At 41.1% G+C, this 13,650-nt stretch overlaps 1 protein-coding gene and 1 non-coding gene across 2 annotated transcripts in view; one reads left to right on the top strand and one right to left on the bottom strand.

Moving 5' to 3' along the window:
* The window catches only part of LOC126416914 (uncharacterized), a 306,432-nt gene that overhangs the window by 81,211 nt on the left and 211,571 nt on the right, over window positions 1-13,650 (bottom strand). The window contains exon 17 of the mRNA XM_050084797.1: window positions 5,072-5,381. Within this exon, the coding sequence (XP_049940754.1) occupies window positions 5,072-5,381 (310 nt within the window). The remainder of the gene's footprint in view (window positions 1-5,071; window positions 5,382-13,650) is intronic.
* Trnan-guu (transfer RNA asparagine (anticodon GUU)) lies at window positions 3,046-3,119 on the top strand. The gene has a single exon. It is a non-coding gene; the product is annotated as a tRNA-Asn (tRNA).

Here is a 13,650-nt window from a genome sequence, read left to right on the forward strand (position 1 = left end):
TTTCTCACTTTCTGACCTTTTCTGCTCAGGCCGGCCGATGTGGCCGAGCGGTTCTAGGCGCTTCAGTCTGGAACTGCGCGACCGCTACGGTCGCAGGTTCGAATCCTGCCACGGGCATGGATGTGTGTGATGTCCTTAGGTTAATTAGGTATAAGTAGTTCTAGGGGACTGATGACCTCAGATGTTAAGTCCCATAGTGCTCAGAGCCATTTGAACCATTTTTTTCTGCTCACTTGCTAATCCAGTGCATGAGCAAACATTTCTGTACGTTTTTCTTGCATTCACAGCTCCATGTTTGCACCATGTAGCCAAAATTAGAACTAATTTTTTTCAGCGTATATCGGTTCCGCATTGACACATTGGCATATCTACCAAGTTTCGTTGCCGTACGATAATTACAGTCCACACTGGGCCTTCGTGAGTAGCTGCACTTTAATTACAACCACCCGTTATATTTGGTAAACCTCGTTTCCCCGCTGTTGATCAGTTTCAACTGTGTAATGCATAGCAGATTTTAGCCCTACCGCTTTTAATATGTTGCTCAAGAATACTGCAAAACTCCAAGATCTTTACATAAATTTATAGTAAATCCCTGTATTGCAAGGGCAAGACATGAAACACATTTCACTGATATTGTCATCAAAATAAAGGAAAAGTACTGCACACTACAACGCTAGAATAGAAAGATGTTGAGGCGCAGAGGAAGAGGTGGAATGCGAGAGCTGTGTACAATCCGCACAAAATAAGGTAGCCTGTAGTTGCATATGCAGTGTGGTAGGGAAGGAGACAATGGCAGTGGTGGAGGCTACGTTAAAAACAAGTTATGTCAGTACGACCATAAATCGACCATTATAGACGCTAGAAGTAAGTATTTTCTTACTAGAGTACCAAGAAAGAAATAGTTGCACAAAAAACGATCATCAAGAGCAAAACCAGTTTTAATGCACGCTGCCTAAAGGAAATCTCATAATACAAAAAAAAAAAAAAAGATAGAAATACAGTGGAGCGGACCATATCACCTTCTACTGCACTGACGATCCAAAATAAAGAACAGCTGCCACTTAGAGATTATGGTCTTTCCCCTGTCAATCTCTTCCTAAATATTACCTATAATTATATACACTACTGGCCATTAAAATTGCTACACCAAGAAGAAATGCAGATGATAAACGGGTATTCATTGGACAAATATATTACACTAGAACTGACATGTGATTACATTTTCACGCGATTTGGGTGAAATCAGTACCCAGAACAACCACCTCTGGCCGTAATGACGGCCTTGATACGCCTGGGCATTGAGTCAAACAGAGCTTGGATGGCGTGTACAGGTACAGCTGCCCATGCAGCTTCAACACGATACCACAGTTCCTTCAAGAGTAGTGACTGGCGTATTGTGACGAGCAAGGTGTTGTATATGAGAAGATATTTTAGACTGGTTGAGCCATGTAGGGAGTTTATTTTATTTCATCATCATCATCATCAGCCAATTCGATCATTAGATGATGTGGCCTCTTCGAGTCGTGGATTCAGGTAGGCTTTTAGAAGTCTTCTCCAAGTGGGACGGTCTTGGGCAGTTCTCTGCCAGGTGTACCAGCGATCTTCTTGATGTCCTTGTCTCATCTGTCTGGTGGTCTTCCTCCAGGCCTCTGGTGCTCTCTCGGACTCCACTCCAGTACTAACTTCGTCCATCTGTTGTCTTTTCTTCTTGCAACGTGGCCAGCCCACTGCCATTTCAAGGAACCTACTCTCTCTAAGATGTCATTGACGTTCGTCACAGACCGGATGTCATCTGCCCTTTTCCTGTCCTTTCTTGTATAGCCCAGCATTCTCTCCATGGCTCTCTGTGCTGTCCTAAGTTTCCCTTTTGTGAATGAGTTCAGTGTCCATGTCTCGCGGCCATACGTCATCACAGGAAGAATGCATTGATCAAATACTGCTTTCTTCAGATTTACTGGCATTTTTGATCTAAATACTTTTGAATTCTTCCCAAATGCTTGCCAGCCAAGCTTGATGCGTCGATAGATTTCTGGTCTTATGTCTCCCTTCATATTTATAATCTGGCCAAGGTAGACATATTCACTGACCTCTTCTAGTAGACTGTCCTTGACTTTCACATCTCCAGCTGGGACCCATTTGTTGGATATTACTTTTGTTTTGGAAAGGTTCATGTTCAAGCCAACCAGCTGACATTCCGATGCAAGATCTGTAACTAAGTTTTGGAGCTCTGCGAAGTCTTTGGCCAGTAAGGCAATATCATCAGCAAATCTCAAGTTGGTAAGCCTTCTTCCATTAATTCTAATTCCCTTACCTTCCCAGCTCAGCTTTGACATAGTCATTTCTAATACAGCAGAGAACAGTTTTGGGGAGATGGGATCGCCTTGCTTGACACCCCTCATGATGCGGAATTCTTGAGTTGATTCGCCGATGTTAACATAAGCTGAAGAATTCTCGTAGATTTTCCTGAGCACTTCAATGTATGCTGCTCCCACTCGTTGCTCACGCAAAGCTTGGAGGACAGCTACATGGCTAAAGGAGTCAAATGCCTTTTCAAAGTCAACAAAGGCAATGCAGAGAGGCAGTTGGTATTCATTCGCTCTGCTTATCACTTCACTAACGGTCAGAATGTGGTCAATAGTGCTAAAATTGCTTCGGAATCCAGCTTGTTCTATAGGTTGGGCTGAGTCTAGGGTGGAACTAATTTGGTTTAACAAGATCTTTGTGAAAATTTTATTTATTTATTTCAAATTCCATGAATGCATATAGTGATGAATCACAAGGATGTGAGTTGGCTATGTAGAATGGCGTGAAGAGATGGGGACATTGAATTCGGATTTGATGGTAGGAGTCAGTAGGGATTGTAGGTTAGGTCATTATCTGAAGTGTAGATGTGATTACTATCGGACTTTTTATTCTGGAGACTCTAGTTTAAGCTTTAATTACAAGCCAAATTGCGGCATACAGCCTAATGCAGAATAAAACAAGAAAAATACCGGTATAACTAATTTTGTGTTGATATACAGAGCACAAGTGAGCCAAGTCAAGGCCTCCGTGGCGCAATCGGCTAGCGCGTTCGGCTGTTAACCGAAAGGCTGGTGGTTCGACCCCACCCGGGGGCGAAATCGTTTTAACCGTCACCGAGGTGAGGACATCCGTCAACTTTGTTGGAGATACACATCTAGTGTGACAATTTGGCTGTGTTTGAGTGATGCCACAGAGCCTTACACACATTCAGCCAAGTGACACTGTAGGTAAAAAAATGGCCCTACACAGACGTTCTACTGTTTTCCTATTTATTCGTCATGTGTGACACTGCAGTAGAGCGACGCCCACTACAAAAGACGTATTCTCTACATTCAATTTCAGCGTATACGTCGCGAGTGCCATATGACAGGGCCTGTCTCTCGATGTCGATTTGTATTTGGTGTCTCTTTAAGTGTCGGTCTGCAGTGGGCCGCTGTTGGCCGAGCGACGAGATGAAGCTAGCTATGTTACATTAATACAATATTTAAGAAAGGGGATCGCAAAATTTGTTCAAACTATCGAGGAATTTGTGTTACAAACACATTAATGAGAATTTTTGCGAAAGTAATTAAAAACAAACTGGAAAAAAATTTTAGAACCCAAGAAGAACAATGTGGATTCACGGCTGGGAGATCATGTGTAGACCATATTTTCACATTACGACAGATTTTGGAGAAACATAGGGAAAAATCAAAAAATATAGGATTAATTCTCATAGATCTAGAAAAAGCGTATGATACTGTTCCAAGAAAATTACTTTGGAGAGCACTACATATGGCAAACATAAACCCTTCCTTGATTAAAATAATACAACAGATGTATAAAGATAACATTTGCCAAGTGAAAGTTGGTAATAAACTTTCATAGAAATTTAGAACAAGCAAAGGCCTTTTACAAGGCTGTCCCATGTCACCATCATTATTTAAAATCTATATAGATATTAGCCTTAGAACATGGTCTCGTAAATGTAATAGTATGGGATTAGAAATAAGAGATGGAGTTTACCTACATCATTTATTATTTGCTGATGATCAAGTAGTCGTAGCACAAGATGGGGAGGATGCTAACTATATGTGCAATCAACTAGCAGTAGCATACAAAACTTGGGGTTTGAAGATTAATTACCAAAAAACAGAATACTTGACTAATGATTCAGATGAGCTATACATTGAAGGAAAGAAAATCAAAAAGATAAACACTTTCTGTTATTTGGGATCCATTTTAGAAATCGAGGGAAAATCAGAGTCAGAAATCAATAAAAGAATTAGTAGCGGACGGAGGGTCATTGGGATGCTTAACTCAGTCTTATGGAGCAGGTATGTAATGAGCAGAATTAAAAAATTAATATACAAATGCATATTAGAGAGTGTGGTTCTGTATGGAAAGGAGACCTGGACAATTAACATAAAGCACATTAAAAAATTACAAGCTCTAGAGATGGACTTTTGGAGAAGATCGGCAAGAATCTCCAGGAAAGAAAAGATAAGGAACACCGAAGTAATAAGGAGAATGGAAATAAAAGAAAGAATATATGACGTAACGGATAGGAAGAAATTACAGTGGTACGGACATGTACGACGAATGGAGAAAACCAGAATACCAAAATTGATACTGGAGTGGGAACCGGAGGGGAGAAGAAGAAGAGGACGACCTATCACCACCTGGCTCCTAAATGTACAGCACACAATGAGGAGATTGGGCGCAGGGGAAGAGGACACACAAGATCGAAACACCTGGAGAAATATTTTGAGATTATAGTTTAAGAACGTTTATTGTTTGTATTGTAAATTCCAAGTAAATTATTATGTTGGAGATAAGCCTCTGTAATGAGGAAAAGCTCAAAATAAATAAATAAAATAACTAATTTTGTGAATGGCCTATTGGTTTGCTTGTAATTGAAGCTTAAACTGGAGTCTCCATACTAAAAAATGCGATGATAGCAGCAGGAGCAGCAAATGTGTTGGTTTTTTACGATTTTAGTTCACGTGATCTCTTACAGAGAGGATTTGTAATATCGTATCAAAGCTTAATGTTTAACTTGACTGACCTGATGATAATCTTTGTCCACTTGTCCTTGGAGAAGATGGGCTGTGGGAGACGCACCTTGCCCACCTCAGAGAGGTTGCCGGCCCTCTGCCGCAGGAGGTAGATGCGGTCCGCGCCCTTGCCCTCCCCTAGCGTGACTGCGTGGTAGTCGCCCTCTCCGGGCTGCATGATGAGTGGCACGAGGGCCGCGCCGTATCCGCGCATGTACAACGTCAGATTGCTCGGAGGCTGTGCCAGCGGCTCCCGTCGCCACAGGCTGAGGGGCAGCACCTTGGTGAAGCGCCGGATGTTCGTTATCTCCACGTGGCACTCTGAGAAGAAATCTAGTTACCACAGACTCTGCTCTAGCATATGATAACGCTACAATGGGCCCCCTAACATTTTCGTACCAAAAAACCGTCATTTTTCGGAGATCATTACTGCGCCGTTGCATCGAAACGGCAGGAGATATCACGCTAACACCAAGTGACACACCTCTATCCAGGATAATGGCATCAGTTTGGTGGGAAAGGATGTCCACGAGATTATCAGGTACGCCATATTCGACGGAATACTCTCACTAATGAATACACTAATGTAACAAAAGTAATGGGATGGCGATATACACATATACAGATGGTGGTAGCATCACGTACTCAAGGAATAAAAGGGCAATGCATTGGCGGAACTGTCATTTGTACTCTTGTGATTCACGTGAAAAAGTTTGCGATGTGATTATGCCCTCACGACGGGAAATTAACAGACTTTGTACGCAGAATGGTAGTTTGAGCTAGACGAATGGGGTCATTCCATCTCAGGAATGGTGAGGGAATTCTATATTTCGAGATCCATAGTGTCAAGAATGTGCCTAGAATTCCAAATTTCAGGTATTACCTCTCACCACAGACAACACAGAACTAAAAGGCCGGGAGCAGCGGCGTTTGCGTGAAGTTGTCAGTGCTAACAGACAAGCAATAGCACTAGAAATAACTGTAGAAATAAGTGTGGGCCGTACGACGAACGTATCCGTTAGGAGAGTGCGGCGAAATTAAGCGTTAATGGGCAATGGCGACAGATGATTGACGTGATCGCCTTTGCTAAAAGCACGACATCACCTGCAGCACATCTCCTGGGCTTGTGACCATATCGGTTGGACCCTAGACAACTGGAAAATCGTAGGCTGGTCAGATGAGCCTCGATTTTAGTTGGTACGAGTTAACGGTAGGTTAACCATGGACCCAAGTTGTCAGCACCTACAACTAAACGAATGAATTAATTCCCATATTTTTCTCTGAAAGAGGAGCTATTTAATTGATACATGCACCGCACATTCACTATATCAAGCAGAGTCAAAAAAACGGTAGTAGTTCTACAAATGAAACAAGAGACATCCTCTATATGCATGTTCTGATCAGGGATGAAGAAGTTCTGGGAGGAGAAGAGGAAAATGCAGTTCATGAACGGTTATCTGTGATCCTACAAAGGCCAAATGCAAGAAGAAGGAGAAGATGTACTCATCATTTACATGGTAGTGTATAAAATGACGAATTATCTTTCGATTTTAAACAAAGGTGTATACAAGACTTTTTGTATTCCCCTTATTAAATACCAATTGGTTTAGAGAGATTGAGCAGATGATGGTTTGATTAAGAATCAAAGTTTAGAGATGTACTTTTGTGCCACAGGAGAACACACATAAAACAATATACTCCATTCCTATCTCTGCTGGTGCAGAGACTGGCAGTGATTTATTGTGACTCTACTAATTATTACATTCAGAATACAAAAAACTAATTTCATAACAAACTATAATGTCTACCACTGGACAGGCTCTACAATTTGTTTCTCTCATCATATAATATGTTTACGCCCTCTGTGGCAATCAATCTTATTATACCTCCTCCCATCCAAAGCACAACTTTAAATCGTAATTTTAACGTTTTTTTTTTTTTTTTAATAGTTCAACATTTATAATACATCATACGTTTATTTTGTAATACTTTAAGACAACTGATCGAACAAATGAGCAATAGCAGAGTAACAATAAATAAAAAATTGTCTAAATAACAGGAAGTAAACATTTCCGTGCCACTTGTTACCAATTTGTATGTGAAATTTGGAGATTGAAATTTGATGTGATTACACTACAGAACAGAAGTTTTCATCCTCCTGTGAAACTAAGTGTGCTCGATCTTTTAGTGAGAATAAAACCACCAATCGCCATTGACTTTGGATTTGTAAATGTCAATATCAAAATATGAATCACCAGTCTCACATTCACTGCCGCTAGCCAGAAAAATATTTATAATCATGTAACTATGGTACTAATTAAATTTATGCAAAATAATGATAAACTGTAACAATTGATCAGAATCTGAGAAATAAATGGAAATAACACAATGTTTCTATACTGTGTCCAAAACCCTTAGGTTGAAAATTATACAGATGATAGTGAAATCAATGGTACTAATTAGGTTTATGCAAAATAATGATAAACTGTAACAATTGATCAGAATCTGAGAAATAAATGTAAATAATACAATGTTTATATATTGTGTCCAAAACCTTTAGGTTGAAAATTATACAGATGATAGTGAATTTTCTGGTGATATAACTTACGTACCACCACTGCTGTTGTAGTTTTGACAGCAACACCTTTCCCAGAGGTCATGTTAGCAAGTGGCATCTTCAAATTGACAGGTCACGTAAGTAAGTGCAAGATTGACAATAGTCCCTTGTCAAGCACTTTGTGCAAGCATGCTTGATCATCTGTAGCTAATTTTGTGCAAACATGTCGACTGTTCAAGCTGCATGAGGCTTGATCGAATTACAGTCATGCAAACTTATGGAACCATACCAATGAGCATAAGTTTCAACATATGAGCGGACCTGCACAAATGAACACTAGTTGGGAGGCAATTTTGTTAGAAGCACTATGGTATGTCAAAAGACATGAAAATCTATCACAACAGCCAGAAAATTTTATTCTAGTATACAAAAGCTATCCCTCCTTGAAGAGCATTAAACCGCAAGCCTGTCACTGTGAGGAAAATAGGGCTGTTGCATATGTTGTTCTTTTAACAGAATACGAAGCAGTTGACCTTGTCAAAAATATTATTAAACTCATTATTAAAAACAAGAAATGAAAAATACTTAGTAAACTGTCACAGGATGAGATGTAGACAAGTCAACAACCATGTTACGACTGTATTTACAATGATACGCAAAATTTAAGAATGGCTGTAGCTTTCACATGGTGTGTCATTACCAAGTAACATAGCTTGAAGAAACTTGGACCATACATTGAAAGGACTGCTAAAATATAGCAAAGAAAGTAACAGGAATGACACTTTTATTCAAAGACAATAATTACACTAGTAGTCATCACAATTTATAATGATCCCCTATACATTACAACAGGTGGTACATGGTTCTTAATATGTTGAGTGTCACCATGGACAGCAGTGCATTCTCTGAGAGTATTGGCACAAAGCCCTTACTGGTACATTTGGTTCATGCAAGTTGCACACATTCAGGGCCAAGCATACACCCAGAGGCAAATTATCCCTCACCCCCTCCCATTAACCTATTGTTTTGCTATGTGTTTTACGACCCCCTGTGATTGATTTATGACTCCCTGCAGATCATACAGCCTTCTAAGAAACCCTCCATCCTTCACCCTCCCCCTCTCTTCTGGTAAATCCCCAACCATCCCCCTTGCCAATACGAGCACATTTTTCTGTCACCACTCTACCAGCATACTGGCTAGTTCATTATTCAGCCATCCAGAGGGTACCGCGAAGGCTGCCACTGGGAATTGCCCCAAAGCCGCAGGCAAGAGCCGACAGAATCTTTCTTTGTACCCGCTGGTCACACAAGGCTAAACCTTGGCTTCTGGTTGGCTGCTGGCTGCAGACACTGTGAGACAAGCAGGCAAAACTTGAACATATAGTTCTAACTGCAATTTCTGCCAACATAGCATCCCTAGTTTAAAAAAATCCGCTTTACCAAGTTGAAGTGGGGTTGTTGATGTCCATGCACCTCAAATTTGTCACACAAAATGTAGAGTTATTTTTGATGGCAGAAATAATCAGACAATACACATGCTTTCACATCACTATGATATCGTTACTTGTTGTGAAAATCCTGCACAACAGTGTAGTATTAGCCTATGTGTCCTCTAAGTACTTTCTCATCCAGTGAAAAGATCAGTTCTTATGAGCTTAATACCGTTACATCCTGCATCACAGGACTAGAATATTAAACTCATTTTTGTCTCATGACAGTGTGCTAAGAGCATGCTATACTATCACGTTAACACTATGTATCACTTTATAATTTCAAATTAATGATATGAATATAATAGAGGGAAACATTCCACGTGGGAAAAATATATCTAAAAATAAAGATGCTGTTACTTACCAAACGAAAGCGTTGGTATCTTGATAGGAGACAATAAAAAAACACACAAACACACACACAAATTTCAAGCTTTCGCAACCCAGGGTTGCTTCATCAGGAAAGAGGGAAGGAGAGGGAAAGACGAAAGGATGTGGGTTTTAAGGGAGAGGGTAAGGAGTCATTCCAATCCCGGGAGCGGAAAGACTTACCTTAGGGGGAAAAAGGGACAGGTATACACTCACACACACACACACACACACATCCATCCGCACATATAGAGACACAAGAATTGGTTTGAGCAAATGATAGGCAAGTGTGCACATCACATAAAGAATTCTGGTGATTTTATCAGTCGACTTCAGTCACTACAACTGCAAAGTAATGACTTATTGGTCAGTCTTGATGTGGTTACACTGTTCACAAAGGTGCCTCTGGTGGACTCACTACACCTCGTTGGCAATATGTTTGGTGCAGACATTACAGCATTGTTTGGGCACACTCTCTCCTCTACATATTTTATATTTAACAACGAATTTTACAAACAATCTGATGGTGTCACCATGGGGAGTCCTTTGTCTCCCCTGGTGGCCAATCTTTTTATGGAGGATTTTGAGGAGAGAGCACTCGACTCTGCCACTTTTAAACCGACAGTATTTTGGCGGTATGTTGACGACACTTTTATAGTGTGGCCTCATGGTCTGGACCATCTCCAAGAATTTTTACGTCACATAAACTACATACATGAAAACATAAAGTTTACCATGGAGATAGAGAAAGATGGTTGTCTGCCATTTTTAGACGTCTTGGTGCGACAGAAGACTGATGGCACACTTGGTCACTCAGTGTACAGAAAGCCCACTCATACAGACCTGTATCTACAAGCTACTGGTTGCCACCATCCAGCACAAACAATGGGCGTTCTCAAAACCATGATCCACTGTGCCCATACTATCTCTGACGCCGACAGTATTCAAGCGGAACTGGAACACCTGCAAAAAGTATTTTTGAAGAATGGCTTTTCACCTAGGCAAGTGAACAGAGTGATGAAGACCTACAAACGACAGAACAAGGAAGAGGAAGAGGCCTTCAGGTCGACGGTTTATCTACCATTTATTGGGAATATTTCTTCACAGATAGGCAGAATATTGAGAAAGTATCAAGTGAGAGTCATCTTTCGCCCTCCTTCCAAAATTTCATCACTGGTGGAATCCATTAAAGACGACGTGGGCCTGCGTAAACCAGGTGTTTACAAAATTCCTTGTGAATGCGGCAAATCATATATAGAGCAAACAACACGAACTGTGCAGGAACGAATTGTGGAACACCAATGGCACACACGCCTTCTCCAACCCACCAAGTCCGCAATCGCCGAACATTGTATTTCCACAGACCATTCCATGAATTACAATGACACAAAAATTTTGCCCCATACATCAAACTTTTGGAGCTCGATTATCAATGAATCTGTGGAAATAAGAGTGTCTGACAACGAGGCTCTCATCAATCGAGATAACGGTTATCAGATAAACTCTGCTTGGAATCCTGTTATAGAGAAACTTCATAGTCAACATAGTTATCTGCATAAAGATGTAAGTCGACCTGATACTGATACGCCAGGCTTTCACAGTGAAGGGTGCAAGGCGCAGCCCATGGAGACGTTATGAACGCGCACGCTGAGCAGCGCCTGCGCAGTGTCACCTCAGTATGGATTTAAATAGTGGAGCTCAGTGCGTAATCGCCAGTACTACTACAATGGCACTCACCTGAAGATGGCCAGAAGACTCTGTGCCAAAATATCGTGGCAGGACATTACTGATATCTGGCAGTTCTCCTGTGTTTTTATGGAACAATCAGAACGCCGGGAAAGCTTTAAACATCACATGTATTTCAAGATGTTTGTCTTCACTTACTGTACTGAGGTCATGTCTTGATTTGAACTGTGTTCCTTTTCTGATATAAATGCATGATCCTCCACCCCTTGAAGTAGTTCTGCAGTAAGAGTTTGCCCTTTCATACAATGATAATACTACATGTTGGATTTCTGTGCCTTACACCCATGCTCAGTAATACAAACTACTGTGCAGTTCAAAGACTGGAGCTCAACTTCTAATAGATGTATTTTATTTTTTATTGATTGCATGTTTTGATGGAGGATTGTTAAGTCTGTGAAATGCCCCATGCTACTCTTTCCGATGGTTTGTTTTTCTTTGTGACATCTGGTATGTGTGGTATTTGAAGAGTTAAAATCTGTCTTGTGAGTGAGTGTGTCAGTATTTTTTAAACTGCTGGAGATACTCTTTAGGCAGGGGAACCTGTTGTCTGGATTCATCCTAAAAAAGACCTACTTTTCCTACCCATGACAACAGGTATTTGACCATGCATGGCCTGAGATCCACCCCCTATACTTTCATGAATCAGCTATACCAATCTTCCCTTCCCAGTCCTGTTTAGGTGTAGGCCATGCCTAGTGAAACCCCATCTGTTGACAGTCCTGACGGGCACCAGAGGAACATGAGCAAAGTTGACTGTCCTCAGAGCCATCCCTAACCCCACATTGATTTGCCTCACAGCTCCATCAAGGTGTGGTCGATTATGACGCTGGAACAGCTCAACAAAGTGTATGTTGATGTTATGAGTCAGGGAAGCTATCTTGTCCAGGTCATCACCTATGTCATATGCCCCATCCCTATTCAAACTGTTTCCTGCCCCACCCTCTATCACTACATGGTCCTCTTTTGTAAAGTCCTCACATAAAGATCCTAGGTCCTCTATCACATGACTTAGCCCAGCATTTGGCTTGAAGATACTGGTGGCCTGGTACGCTGCCCCTAAACTTTCCTGTAACTGAGAGCCTACACCTCGCCCATGGCTACTACCTAGAAGCAGCACTTTCTTCTTCCTAAGACTTTGTACATTCCTAGGCTTCTTGGCCTCGGTTGAAGTGTGGTGCACATTTCCTGCTCCTCGTTCTACCTGAGGCTCTTCTCCACTTAACTCTGGCAATGGTAGATACCTGTTTTTGGTGTTGATCATAAAACTGTCAGATCACATTCTCTTTCTTCCTATCCTCCTAGCAGCTGCCAGTTCCCGACCACCCTCCTCCCCCCTATCTCCCTTGATCCTTGTGAGTTCCATACTTGCTTCCTCCAACTGTGCCTGAAGGGCACAGATTTTCCTTTCCTGTTCCCCAATCAAAATGTTCCTACTGCATACTTTGCAGTTCCAGGAGAGAGCCTGTTCTGTTCTCTCAACATTCTCCCCACTGCATCCCCCCCCCCCTCTCCAGTGAAATATTTCCTACAGAATTGGCAACAAATCTCTCTATTCACTACCCTATAACAGCTCCTACAGAGCCTGTTCTGTTCTCTCAACATTCTCCCCACTGCACCCCCCCCCCCCCCCCACCTCCAGTGAAATATTTCCTACAAGATTGGTAACAAATCTCTCTACTCACTACCCTATAACAGCTCCTACATTTCTCACTCATGGTCAGTTTTGAAAGAATAATTAAGTTTAAGGAATATAATAGAGGGAAACATTCCACGTGGGAAAAATTATATATAAAAACAAAGATGAGGTGACTTACCAAACGAAAGCGCTGGCAGGTCGATAGACACACAAACAAACACAAACATACACACAAAATTCAAGCTTTCGCAACAAACTGTTGCCTCATCAGGAAAGAGGGAAGGAGAGGGGAAGACGAAAGGAAGTGGGTTTTAAGGGAGAGGGTAAGGAGTCATTCCAATCCCGGGAGCGGAAAGACTTCAACCTGCCAGCGCTTTCGTTCGGTAAGTCACCTCATCTTTGTTTTTATATATAAGTTTAAGGAATGTTTTAAATTTGTCAAGGATGCGAGATTGGCTGCGTGTAAGCACAAAATGACACCAAGGTCTTATGTGCGGTGCTTGTTATTTTTGTACTGATTTAAAGATAAAATGACAGAAGAAAGAATTTGTATTTACTTTGCTTTTAGAGAATTTACATTATTGGGTGTGTTTGGTCAAGATTCAAAATGTTTATAACTCGGAAAATTTAAGCCTAGATTGCATCTATCTAACTAGTAAACAATCCAAAATGTGTTAGTTAAATACGATTTAGAAGTGTTTAATTACACTTTTATTGTGACAATAGACACTGATGGAACTAGTAGCTGTCTTTTTTAAATGAACTTTACACTATCAAGAAAACTTGAATAGA

This window comes from Schistocerca serialis, chromosome 8, assembly GCF_023864345.2.
Source record: "Schistocerca serialis cubense isolate TAMUIC-IGC-003099 chromosome 8, iqSchSeri2.2, whole genome shotgun sequence".
Classification (NCBI taxonomy): domain Eukaryota; kingdom Metazoa; phylum Arthropoda; class Insecta; order Orthoptera; family Acrididae; genus Schistocerca; species Schistocerca serialis.